Here is a 12,869-nt window from a genome sequence, read left to right as displayed (position 1 = left end):
TGTAGGTGACCCTGCTCTGGCAGGGGGGGTTGGACTAGATGATCTCCAGAGGTCCCTTCCAACCCTAACCATTCTGTGATTCTGTGATTCTGTGAAATCTCCAACCTTGGAGGTTTTCAAGATTTAACTAGACAAAGCCATGGTTGATGTGGTCTGGCGTTGGTAATCATCCCACTTTGAGCAGGAGGTGGGACTAGACACCTCCAGAGGTGCCTTCCCACCAACACTGCCATGATTTGGCAGGCTGTGGCAGACAAAGTTCAGTCATAAATGAGAAAGGCACCAGTCTTCGCCATGTCTACAGTCATGCTGCACTCCTACTCCCTCTGTCAACTACATGTCTGGTGCTGCTCCTCTGTTTAGCCTGGTCGAAACCAGAGTGCAGGGGAGGATCGATGGATGTGTGAGCCGATGCAGGCAGGATGCAGGACCAACCATAAAACCACAGATGAAAGACAAAGAATAAATTTAATCTCAATACCCCGTGAATCCGGGAATCTCCAAAGCAACACCCAGGCAGAGGAACGCAAACAGGGAATGCAAACACCGCAAAGCAGGAGAAAGTCCTTCTTAGCAGGAGCATGTGAGCTCCGACTTGCTGTTTTCACCTGTTTTTCAAAGGTTCAAGCAGGCATAGTTTTCCACTTTGCTTTGATCTCCTTCAAGAACAAGGCAGCAATCTCATGTATGCTAGATAAGCTGTCCTGAGTCCATTCCAGGCTTAACGTTATCTAAGTTTGGATGTTCTACTTGCAAGCAACAAGTAGTGTAATATATGTGTTGTCCGGCACCCCAAGTGTGAGTCACTTGAGCATGTTTACAATTCTCCCCGCCAAGCTTCTGTTACTTTCCCACAATGGGGGAATGGTGGTTGCTGACATGGATTTGGGTCTTGCCCTGATACAGAAGTGCTTGTGGGCTGCAATGACTTTAGTTGTCTTCAGTGCCTATTAGATACCATACAAAACCAGATTGTGCTGGAGTTTTGGATGAAGGATTAAAAACTGTTGGTTGATGGTCATGAATTTTGAGTAGCCTCTGGGACCTCTGCTCACAGGAGGTAGGAGATCTCTGCTGCCACTGGAGCCACTGGCAGGATTTCGCTAGACAGGGAGGGAAGGGATGCACACAGCAAATGGGACGGACCTCTTAACAAAAAAGCTCAGTGCAGCCATTGCCTGTGTGCATGTAATCCACTAGTGTGAAATAGAGAGTTTCTTACACAATTAGCTGGAGTCAAAGTAGCTATTGAAAGAGACTGCACAGATTATATCACTGTATAAATTATTAAGCTGATGTCCTGGAGATGACAGAGGAAACCCTTCTTTCTTCTGTCCTGAGGATGGCAGCTCTGAAAGTTTATACCTGCTTCCTGGAAGTTGTACCTCCTGTAGACTCTGCTTAGATAATTAATTTGCAATATTCATCTGCCAGAGGATCGATGTAATATATAGATAAGGAGGAGTATTTTATACTTATGTATTGACTCAGCCATGTGTGGTTTTTTTCTGGTTGTGGTAGAAACTGTTGTTGAATAAAAACCCACAGTGTTTTGATATTTATCTGGTTAATATTTCTGAGCAATAGTTACAAGCATCACAGGCAAGCCATAGTGCTGCATGGCTGTAGCTACGTAAGAGACCTCTGTACAAAACCAGGCCCCAATTAGCTATCCCCAAATACAGAAGAGGTATGGAAAGACACTCTCCTCCCCCACTCTCTTCTGACTCCAGGAGGGATTAGGTTCCTCTTGTTGCATAACAACATTTCCAGGCTGGTTTCCACCTGGGCCTTTTCTAAAATTTACCTGAGCACTGGGTCCCCCCATCCCTGGTGAGCACTCACAACTGCAGTGATAGGAGGTGAAGGTGTCCGCCCCGCACGCAGTATTGGGCATGTCCTCAGGGACCTCTAAGCAGAAGAGGCTGCCTACTGTTTCAGAAACAACACTTTACACGCTGTCACCTCCTATACCACTGGGATCCAACATTTTTATGTGCCCCCCGCTTTCCCTCCCCCTTCTCCCAGAGGCACAGCCAAGGCCTCTCATGTAGTGGAGACTTGTCACAACAGTGCAGATGGAAGAAGCATCCTGTCTGGAGGCAGAGGAGACAGGCAGAGGTGTGGGCTGAGATCTAACGTGGCACTCAAAATTATGGGCACCTGCAGGCTTTCAGAGCTGAAAACAATGCCCATCTCATTCTCTTTCCCCCTGGCTGGAATGAAAGAGAGAAAGAGCTGCAGCTGTGTGCCCTCTTGCTGTTTATCTGCCCAGTTGTGCTCACTGGACATGTGTGTGCAGCAGGTGGAAGGCTTTTTCAAGGGAAAGCAAACCCGGAGCAAGCAGTTTTCCATTTCATGTGGCTGTCATGAAACCTGTGGTTAATTGCTATTTTGGGTAGTAAGTAGGCCACACCATGGTGAAGCTGCTGTTTCTTGCGTCCCCCAGCCTCTATTACAAGAGAGATGCTGAACTGCAGTTGTTGTGCAGGATGGATAAAAATGCAGCCAAGCCTGTTGATCAGTGCACATGATGATTTCAGGCACACCTTCCTCTGAAACTCGTTTCCTCGTTTGCTCCTGAGGACACACGGACTACAGAAAGAATTTCATTCAGCAAGAGCCAACGTTTTGGGCTTTTGGAGGCATCTGAGAATAAAAGTAGATGTCTCAAAGGATTTATGCCAAACTCACCTACAAGCCTACCCATCAGTACCCAATTACCTTTGAACACTGGCTGCCAGTGCCAAGGCATTTAGCCTCTCAGCTGTAAAAGTACAGAGAGACAGATTAGAAAGAGTTCTTTTGAAAATGGGGGGAAGCTGTTTTGTACTGACTTGGTGATCATTAGCATTTTCTAATTTTGACCTTCAGGCCCCTGGATGGGCATATTTGTAAAAGGTCAAAGAATAAAACATACCTCGTATGTTCCGCACACAGCTCTCGGTTCTGCCTAGTGAATATTTTAGTGACCCATTTACAGCAAGCGGCTTTTATTGAACAGAGTAGGCAAATGCAGAGGGAAACAGAAGCCCTGTCATCCTTGTGACAATTATACGTCTGTCTCTATTTGTGTAATCCACCCTCTCAGCCTGATAAACAAGAGCCCGTGCATGGGTTTTGAAAGGAAAGTGACCATCACCTTCTGTGATCTGAGTGTTTTCTTGCATACACCTCAGCTAGACTGTAAAGCAGGTAAGTCTTAGCCTTTGCATGGTGATGTTGTTCAGGACTTCAGTCTTACCTTGAATTTCATTCTGGCTTTTCAATCTCTCTTCCAGGGCTTCATCAACATTAGGTTTCCCTTTCACCTGATTTCTCTTTTTAGTTATTTTTGGAGTCAGCTACTCAGCAACTAATTGCATTTCCATCTTTTTTCTTGGTCGTGCTTCCCTGTGTACCTTCTTACTGCAGGTTCAGTGAAGCAAACACTCAGGGATGCCTAGCTCACATTTGTTTATTCCAGGTAGTTTAAAGGAAAAAATGTCAGCCCAAGCAAACACCACCAAATAAATGGAAAGCTGCTGCTTCTATCCTTATTACTGGTGACTTTCCTCTAACCACCTAAGAAATTTTTGGGGAGCCTTCTGTATAAATGCAGATCTACTTTGGCCACTGTTGTTTGTTGATCTCATTTTCTTGAGAAAATTTTTGAATGAACAGGTAGGAGTGCGTGTCTTCAATTTCCCTGTGTTTTCAGCTATGGGTACAAGAGGATTCCTTTCACAGCAGCTTTGCAAAATGGGTGCACACTAGTTCTCTCTTAAATAAAGGCTTTCCTTTTTGAAGTAATTGCCAGTGAGTTCAGGACAATGTTTTATGACAGTCTAGCCTTGCTCACACACAGCTGACAGGATGGATCAATTAAAAATCCATTTTTTCAGTACCAGTAACAATTTCTCTGTTCACCTAGCTCTCCATCCCTTCCCTGAGACCAGCCTTTGGTTTGGCTCCTGTGCAATGTCACTGACTCTGGATCTTTGCCCCGCAGCTCTCCCGCTCACTGCTATGTCCACACCACTGGAGGATGCGATGGACACCTTGATCAGGATTTTCCATCACTATTCTGGCAAAGAAGGAGACAGATACAAGCTCAGTAAAGGAGAACTCAAGGAGCTCCTCACCAGCGAGCTCACTGACTTCCTTTCAGTAAGATGCAGCTCCTGAACATCTTGTCACTGTTCTGTGGGTGGGATAAGCAGCTACCCAAGTGTTCTGGAATAGCATCTCCTTCTGCAAGGCACATCTCCTGCCACAGCCTCCCAGATGACAGTTGTCTTTGTAGAGCTGGACGGAAGGAGATGAGATCAAATGTCCCGTTTGATAAGTGTGTTTTCAGAGGGTGGTCCAGCCTGGATGCCCTGCCATGTGGCACCAGCAGCGGAGCCAGGAACCTGTGCTCTGCTTACTCCTCTGTGCTTTTGGGCAGGAGGGCAAGTGCAGCCTAGAAGCAGTAGCAAAATCGATGCTAAATCAGGCTTTAATCATTTTGTTTGTTTGTTTGTTCATTTTTAATAGTAGGGCATAGATAAGTCCTTCAAAGAATTAAATCCAGCAACCAGTTCTCATGAGACAGCAAAGTAGCTTGTGCACAATGGCCACAGAGACAGTATAGCTGCTGGAGTGTCCTGTAGAGAGATGCTAAGAAATTCCTTTCACCGACAAGCTGCTGATGTCAGTATCTCTTTGCACATTCATTATGTTCTGCATTACACAGCATGGATGCTTTTTATGGAATAATGACTAGATTCATAGTTGTTTTTCTGTATCTCTTAATTGTAAAAATTGTTGTGGACCCTATCACCACTAGCAGGGTTTTTTTACATTGTATCCATTTTCTTGGATTTTCTTTTAGTCGGTTATTGATTTATTATTATGAGAGTCACTGTTCTTACTCCCACTGATACGTTGTTTGCTAAGTAGAGATCTTCTGAATGTGATGAATGGATGTATAATACGACCACTTATGAAAAGCCTGTTGAAAATTTAAGTACTGTTTGTTAAGGGATGATGCAGAGAAATGCACATTATAGATCCATCTTGTCAAAAGAAACCAGTGCTCAGCAGCTCCTAAAATCTGTTTGATTCATTTCAGTGCCTATTTAGTACCTGTATTCCTTCTAAGAGTTGCACTGTCCTCAGTTGCTGTTGCTGTGCACTTTTGGGACTCCAGACCTATGTTTTAATGCTGTGGTTAGTGGTATATTACTATTCAGGTGAACATTTCATGCAGCTTCGTATTTAATAGCACCAGGGCTTGTGACATAGCAGTGGGTTGCACTGTCGGGTGTGTCAGAATTACACATTCAAGATCTGCACAGCTAAGTCCTTTTTCTTTCTCTTTAGGGCCAAAAGGACCCCCTTCTGGTTGATAAGATTATGAAAGATCTGGACTCCAATAAAGACAATGAAGTGGATTTTAATGAATTTGTCATTCTGGTTGCTGCTCTGACTGTAGCATGTAATGATTTCTTCGAAGAACAGCTAAAGAAAGAGGGATTTTAAAAATGCCCAATACAATCAGTCTCCTGGCCACAAATGCCAGCAAAGCACACCTAGCTAGGTAGCTCTCATCAGCGTTTAGTGAATGCAAACCATCATCCCTCCAACTGTTACTGCTGTAAAACACTTACGGACCCGATCAGCAGCTGGTGTAAGCTGGACCAAAGCCAGTTTACACCACTTGAGATCCGGCTTTTAATATTTTCTCTCTTTGTGCTGCATGCATCTGTAACATGCATTCACCAGTTGCCCAGGTCAAGGGCTTGGGTTGACAGATCATTTGGCAGGAGTTGAGACTTCTATTTCTTAAATGTCAGTGGGAAGTAAAAGGCATGGGAATGTTACTTATATACTTTCTGAATTGGAAAATCTGGGATGAGATGTAAAACTTGCAATTTAGTTTTCAGTCATTCTATAACAACTGTATTTTTGCAGCTCAAAGAGAGCAGCTTGTTTTTTGCTCAGCTCTGCTTATTCTAAAGCCCTTTTTAGATGCTGCTCTGTACCTCCCCACTCTCTCGTATTTCAGATGTGGTCACAGCTGTCTCCTGCCGCCTGAGCAGACGGTACTGCTTGCCATTGTTACGGGTTCATTTCCCCCACCTCCCCAGCTTCAATTTTGTTGTGTTGGCATTACTGTATCCCAGTAGTCCACCTCTTCATTTGGCATAAATGAATTTATTCATATGATAAATTATTCAAATATGTAGAAGATTTAGTCAGCAAACTGCTCTGAGGGCTGATGGAAGGACTGGGTCTTCAGGGGAAATGTAAATGCCTTCTGCTTTCAGTATTCTGGCACCCTTAAGAGGAGGGCTTTTAGGGGGGGATTTAATGATGGGATCCCAGGGTACAGCTTTGTGATGTGAGTCATCTTATAGAACAATGATTTCATCTCACCCTGATCCAACCCACTGTGTGGAAGCAGTGCAAAAGGGGCAGTGGGACCTCATGGCCAGGTGTGAAAAGAGTAGGACAATCCTTTTCAGTGTTAACCTCCTCATGGGTTGAATTAAGAGTACTTCTACACTCCTGTTTGAATTAAGCATACTTCCAAAGCCCTGCAAATCCTCAGCAGCAGGGTGTCTTGCACAGAGAGCTCTCTTTGTTTCTTGTGATTTTGTTGGTAACTTCAAACTATAATAAAAGGCATCTGAATTAAATTAAGATCTTCTGTTTGTGTAAGAGGTTAATAAAAAAAACCATGCCCCAATGAAGACATGCCCTGCCAAGCAACATTTGAAAAATGCATTTCACTTGTCTCTCCTCCCCAGGCCCCTGGACATCATTCAGTAAAGGCTAGAATATTTGTATAAAGTCATATATCATTAAGAAGATGCAATTTATGATAAGAAAGTGATTCTATAGGGTCTAATATAAAAAGGGGCAGACGTCATCCTAAGAAAGGGGCCACCACCAAACAATGTTATCCCAGAAAAAAGGAGACACTGCAGTGGTGGCAGAGCCACAGTGTCCTGCCTCTTTAACTCTTCAGTGACAGAAGTTGTGTAGGATTCACACAAGATCTTCTAGGGGAACGTGGCAAAAAGTATTAAAGTAAAACTGACAGCAATTGCACAGCTTTTTGCCGCCCGCAGTGTCATGCACCTCAGTATCATTGCAGTTGTTGGACCAGGATGGCAGTATCAACCAGAAAAGGTAAGGTTGCTTTTATGCTTCCCCATAGGTCCTGCAGACTGCTGCTAGTCTCCAAGCCTTTTCCCTTCCTCCAAGGGGAAGGGAGAGAAAAGCAACTGAAAGCTTCAACCCCAAGTTAAAAGGCATAAGATCATCTCAGTAAGAACCAGTTTCTTCATTATGACTTTTGAGCAAGAGGCTTTTTGGAAACAAGCTCCAGAAAGTCCATAAACCCTCTGCTCATCCCTGATGAGCTCCTGGACACATAGCAGCCCGTGGGTCGAGCAGAATTATTCTAAGTCACAGCTGGTGGCAGCAATGTGCCCCAGGGTCAGGCAGCAAGAGCTGCTGCTGTGATGGAGAGGGTCACTGGAGCCATCTCATCAGCTGAATTTACTAGGGATCGAGTGCAGCCTAATTCCTCTGCAGAAGGTGCTGGCTTGCACATGAGCTATGGGTGAATCAGAGGAGAATGACTCAAATGATCTTTATTCCAACAAAAGTTTTATAAAACCTCATAAATCACCCTTTTTGGCTTGACTGGTTAGGTTTTTTCTTGCTGCCGTTTTAACGGCAAGGACAACTGTTAAACTCTATCAGCTTTAAAGAAGAAACTTTTTTGCACAAAGACTGGATACCAAGCAGAAAAGGAAGACAATGCTACAAACCACATTCAGCTGCTTGAAAACACAAAGCATTGGCACAATTTGGGGTCCTGGCATAAGGGACTTGCCATTCTAATCTTGGGCTAACCCTGGGCTGGCCCACTGCACCAGCAGGTCGTTCCTCTGCTGTTCCTCTCCCACAGGAGCCAACTAGTGCTGCATTAGTAGACACCACTTCCAAGGAAGACACCTGAAGATCACCTGGAAGTTTTGAATTGTGTCTGAACCAGAAAAAGCTGTGAGCAATCCTCCTTCCTGTAAGAAATCCTCAGGAAGGAGAACTGCATTGGAGCTACTTACACTGGCTGTGTAAGACGGTGCTCGCACGGCTAACCTCACTGCAGCCTCTTTGTCCTGCAGATGCGAACATTTTGGTTTTAGCTTCTCTCAGAAGGGAAAAATGTCTCCTGCAAACATGAAGGCAGTATTTTTTTCTCATTGTTTACTGACACTTTTCCTGATGGCTTCGAGTTTGCCTGTAGTTCATGAATCTAGGAAGCACTTTGAAGTTTCACATGCAGAGGAAGCTTGCTGTGTGGCTTTCTCCAAAGTCCCTCAGCTTTAGGAATTATGTCTAATTACAGGCACTTTTTTCATTTGTGTTATCAGGCTGTCTGAGAAATCGATAGAAAATTGGACACCACAATATGGCCTAATATTTTCAAGTTACATTAAAGACCAATAAAAATTCTGTGATGCCACACTAGATCTTTTCTAGCTATTGTGAAATTGTTTTGCCTGACATCTAAAAAGCAGATTTTCAGAAGATAAATGATATTATCTTGAAAGCCCCAGCCTCTGCCGTTTGCTTTTATTTCAGTTCAAAAGAGACTTGAAGTGCCGGTGCAACTGGGTACACAAAGTTTAATGCACTATCGGTAAAAAAAAATGTAACCTCCTCAGATGTGGTATCCAAATAGAATTCTCGGAGAACTACATATGGCACCACTGTGATGACAAGTGCTTTGCAATGGAGTGGTTCCTCCAAGCTGTGACTTATCAGCCAGGTCCACTAGGAAGGCACCACCTTTTTCACTCTACAGCAGTGTAGCGGGTGTCAAGTGCAATGGGATAATCATCATCCTACAACATCAGTTCCTTCTCATAAAGATGAGAAACAAAGTTGCCTGGGGTTGTGGGAAGGGAGAAAGAAGTGGCTCTAAGGAGACCCCAACAGAACAGGCGATGTTTCCAGCAGCCATAAATTTCATTAATTGCTTTCCACCAAATGCCACTCAAGAAAGAATTTAAAGTTATTGCCAGTGACAATTTCATATTTACCGATACGAATCTGGTGCTGCACTTGCAGGGATGCCTTGAATACATGGAGTATCTGTGTTAACCTACATTTGCTAGCAAAGCAAATCCAGCATCTCCAAAGCCTGCCACAACTGTTGGGCAGGCGCAGAGCAGCACACGCAGCCCGTGTGACAGAGCCCAGCGCAGCTCAGAGTAGCACAATGGTACAGCAGTTTGACATGCCTGCCTGTTTGGTCTGGGAAATCTGGATGGGGCTGCCTTTCAAATCCTGGTGGTTCATTTACTTCTCACCCTTGGAACCCCGACACACAGGCTGGCAAACTCCCTGGGTTCTGTGTCCATACAGTGCCTGCTCGGTTCAGGCGCGCACACTTTTCTCTTAGCAAAGCAGCTATTTCCTCCTGGGCCAAAGGCTCCAGGGTCTCCCCCAGCACAGCAATCACTGCCACGGGTGCACGGCCACAGCCACATGGCGGGTGTACGCAGTGTGCATGGGATGGACGGTATCATCTCAAAACCCAGTGCAGGTATCTCAGTGAAGCACGGCTTCATGGTATCCCAAGCAGCCAGGGAATTAACACTATGGTACAGACAGGACAGAATATGGGGAGAGGAGCTCTCCTCTAGCAATGCATGTCCACCCCTGGTCACTCAGCCATCCAACGCAGAACCCCTTTCCAGGCTCCATGCTGCAGCATAAAGCAGAGTGTGTCCAGGAGGGAAACTCTTAGGGACAGCCCAGAGCCCATCATCGGAACTCAGAAGCATACAGAAAACATTAAGCTCCTCTCTGATTTCAGCCCTGAAAAAGTTGGGTAAAGGGTCAAACACAAAACTTGCCTCTGAAATCAGATTAATCTATATAAAGGTTTTTGACTGACAGGAAGATTTGATAGACTGTGATGTGACGTCATGTGCATGTCTAATAAGGGTTTTGATTGACAGGCCAATAATTATTAAGATGTGTCTTTAGGGATAATTAAGTCTGTTGAATGGCACTGTATTATTCAAAGAAAAAAGGGGTCACATTTTCAATTTTGTCTTTCTTCTGCCACATGATATGGCATGAGAGATGCTTCACTTATGATCTGGTAATCTGTTTTCTAAACTACCTCCATTCATATACGTTCCTCTGAATTGGGGTGTGGTGGGTTGCAGGCCCCAAGGCAGCCATCAGAGAGAGCACATGGATGAATGAATGAACACGATACATTAAAAAAACAAAAAAGACAAAAAAAAAAAAAAGACCCCAAAACTTGTACTTTTTAAATAACAACTCTCAGCCACCTGCAATCAGTTGCGTACCAAGGGCAACTCCCGAGGAAGAGAACTGCAGCTGCATCCACTTATTTTGCCCTCGCAAGTAGGTTCTCAGCTGATGTAAAACGACAGAGCCTATTGCACTTAGTGGCATAATTTTGCAACAGCTGAGGACATGTGCTCCAGACTTTAAATTAGCTTTCAATGGAAAGCTGTGTTTCTGTTAGCCGGTTGGCTAAATAAGGACACGTCTGTAAAACTGCAAATGTTGCAACAAGGCAGCTAAGAGGAAGACAGGAGGAGTGGTTGCTCAGAGCCCAGATATTTGGGGAAAAAATAGTGGAAAATACTCCTATGATACATCTGCTTTAAACTCTGAGCTGTTCTCTCAGGTCCTGGTTGACTTCATGGGTTGCAGAGCAAATTGACACAGAGTGGCTCTCAAATAGTGATCTATGAAGTCTGCCTTAAAACTCCATGTATTGCTCTGACTCTACATTCCCGGCAGTTGCAAGGACCCAGAAAAGCACTCTGTGGAAACACAGACTAAAGCTACATCAGGAAAAAAACTGTGAGTAGAACATGTCACAAAGAGCAGAAAAGGAACCAAACCACCCTGAGCATTAGTTAAGGTTCTGTTTTGGGAGCTGAAAAACGGCAAGAAGTTGAGAATGATGCAAGAAGATGCAGATTCCCCAACTCCAGCTGGAGACATCGAGTGGCAGCAGCACATAGGTGCCCATGGCTGAGCAAAGGGTGGCTGGATGAGATGCAGGCTTGGAGAGCTCCATCCCATTAAACCATTGATGCCTTGGCCAGGTGAAACCAAAGCGCTTTTTGCCCTTGCACTGTCTTTAGACTTCAGGAGGCTGAAAAATGCTGACCAGGTGATCTCAAAGTCCTTCAATGTTTATTATTTTTACACTGACACAAAATATTTCAGCATTTTCCCCTAAAAGTGTCTGGCACTGCAGCCTGTATGGTACTAAGGATAACTGGTAAGGAACCACATGCATGTGAAAAATAAAGGACTCGGTGGCAGAAGCAGTTGAAAGGATAAATATACCATTACACTGGGTATGCTGGCATCTCTTACCTGACTCATATTGACTAGTTGAATTGTGTAACACTCCACAGTGTTTCTGAAATAGGCCCATTACTGTGATGCCTAACACTACCAGAGACGATTGTTGAATCACAGTTTTTCTTCCTGGATGAGAAAGACTTAATCAAGGAGACAGTCACTTCGGCTGAGAAATACTTGTCCTTGGATAGGAAAAATATCTTAAAATATCACTTATCAAAGTGGTGCTTTGTCAAAGATAAAGTTTGTTCTTCATAGTGACCCGGATCTAACGAATTTTGGAACATGATGTGTAAATACTAAGATTTCTCAAGACATCTCAAAATTATATTCTGTATAATAAGGCGACCTCAGCATTGAAAGTAAAGTAACAAAAGTTCTAGTAACCCAGAGTTGAACAGGAGATTTGGGAGAGGAGGAACAGGAGCTGTTACTTGGGACAGGATCACTGGGAGAACGCTGCAGCAGTGGAAGAGGCTGCAGCACCATGTCCTCTGCAGATCCAGCACAGGACCTGACATGGGCCAAGAGGGGTAAGCCTCCAAGGAAAGACCAATGGCAATAACTGTGCCATGCTTTGGAAAGGAGATTGTTCTTCTGCAAGGGCACTGGGGCTGATCAGAGAAGCCACTGCAGCCAGCAAAGGTAAACATGACCCACTCCGGTCCATAGACATGGACCAAAGGAGGCATCTATCAAGGTTCCTTGCCTGGGAGCCACGCTGACACCTCCATGGGGCTCTGGTGTTGAGGTCTTCCTGCACCAGCCTTCAAGAGGGGAGGTACCATGTGGGGAATCCACAGAGGAGGCAGGCCCAGGCTAAAATTAAACAGCTTGGTGAATGTCCACCAGAGCAATGGCATGCACCTTCGCTGGTCACCCCTTCCCACATCGCTTCTCTCCTTCCTGGGAGAAAACTTTTCTCTGCTCCCACTTCTTGGCCCTGACTGCTTTGTGTAGATGCTGTGTTGAGTCACAGGCAGAGCTGGTAGTGATAACCGCCCTCAGGGTGTCTGAATATAATGTTTACTTGATTATTTGTAACCCACTAAACTGCGAGCTTCACAGTCCTTGCTCTTATTCAATGCCATAAATAGTGTTAATGCAACACTTATCATCAAGCCTGCATGATGCTGATAGGCTTTCAGTTCATAAATCACATGCGTTTTTCATTTCTTTAAACCACTCAACATGACAAATCACACATCTCTTGTGTCAAACTGCCCAGAGTTAACAAGCTATGCTTACTTGACCTTATGGAAAGTTCAGGTCTATTTAAAGCCAATTTAGACACACACAAAGAAGTAATAGAAGAGTTGTTACAGAAAGATGTATGGCAAGGCTCAGAAGAGGCTTGCCATACCCAGCACAGAGATGGGGCAGACAGGTAGCAACAGAAGTCAGTGACAGAGATGCCCACTGACCGCGGAGGGAGGAATCCTGGGCTCAGGTTGCATCAT

General features: G+C 44.6%; 1 protein-coding gene across 1 annotated transcript; it reads left to right on the top strand.

Moving 5' to 3' along the window:
- Positions 1 to 4,008: 4,008 nt before the first annotated feature.
- Positions 4,009 to 5,505, top strand: S100Z (S100 calcium binding protein Z). The gene is made up of 2 exons (XM_009884244.1): positions 4,009 to 4,149; positions 5,347 to 5,505. Exons 1-2 carry the CDS (start codon positions 4,009 to 4,011, stop codon positions 5,503 to 5,505), a joined length of 300 nt encoding a protein of 99 aa, XP_009882546.1.
- Positions 5,506 to 12,869: the final 7,364 nt, after the last annotated feature.

Source organism: Charadrius vociferus, unplaced genomic scaffold, assembly GCF_000708025.1.
Source record: "Charadrius vociferus isolate BGI_N301 unplaced genomic scaffold, ASM70802v2 scaffold183, whole genome shotgun sequence".
Lineage (NCBI taxonomy): Eukaryota > Metazoa > Chordata > Aves > Charadriiformes > Charadriidae > Charadrius > Charadrius vociferus.
This window is presented reverse-complemented; position numbering and strand designations above follow the sequence as displayed.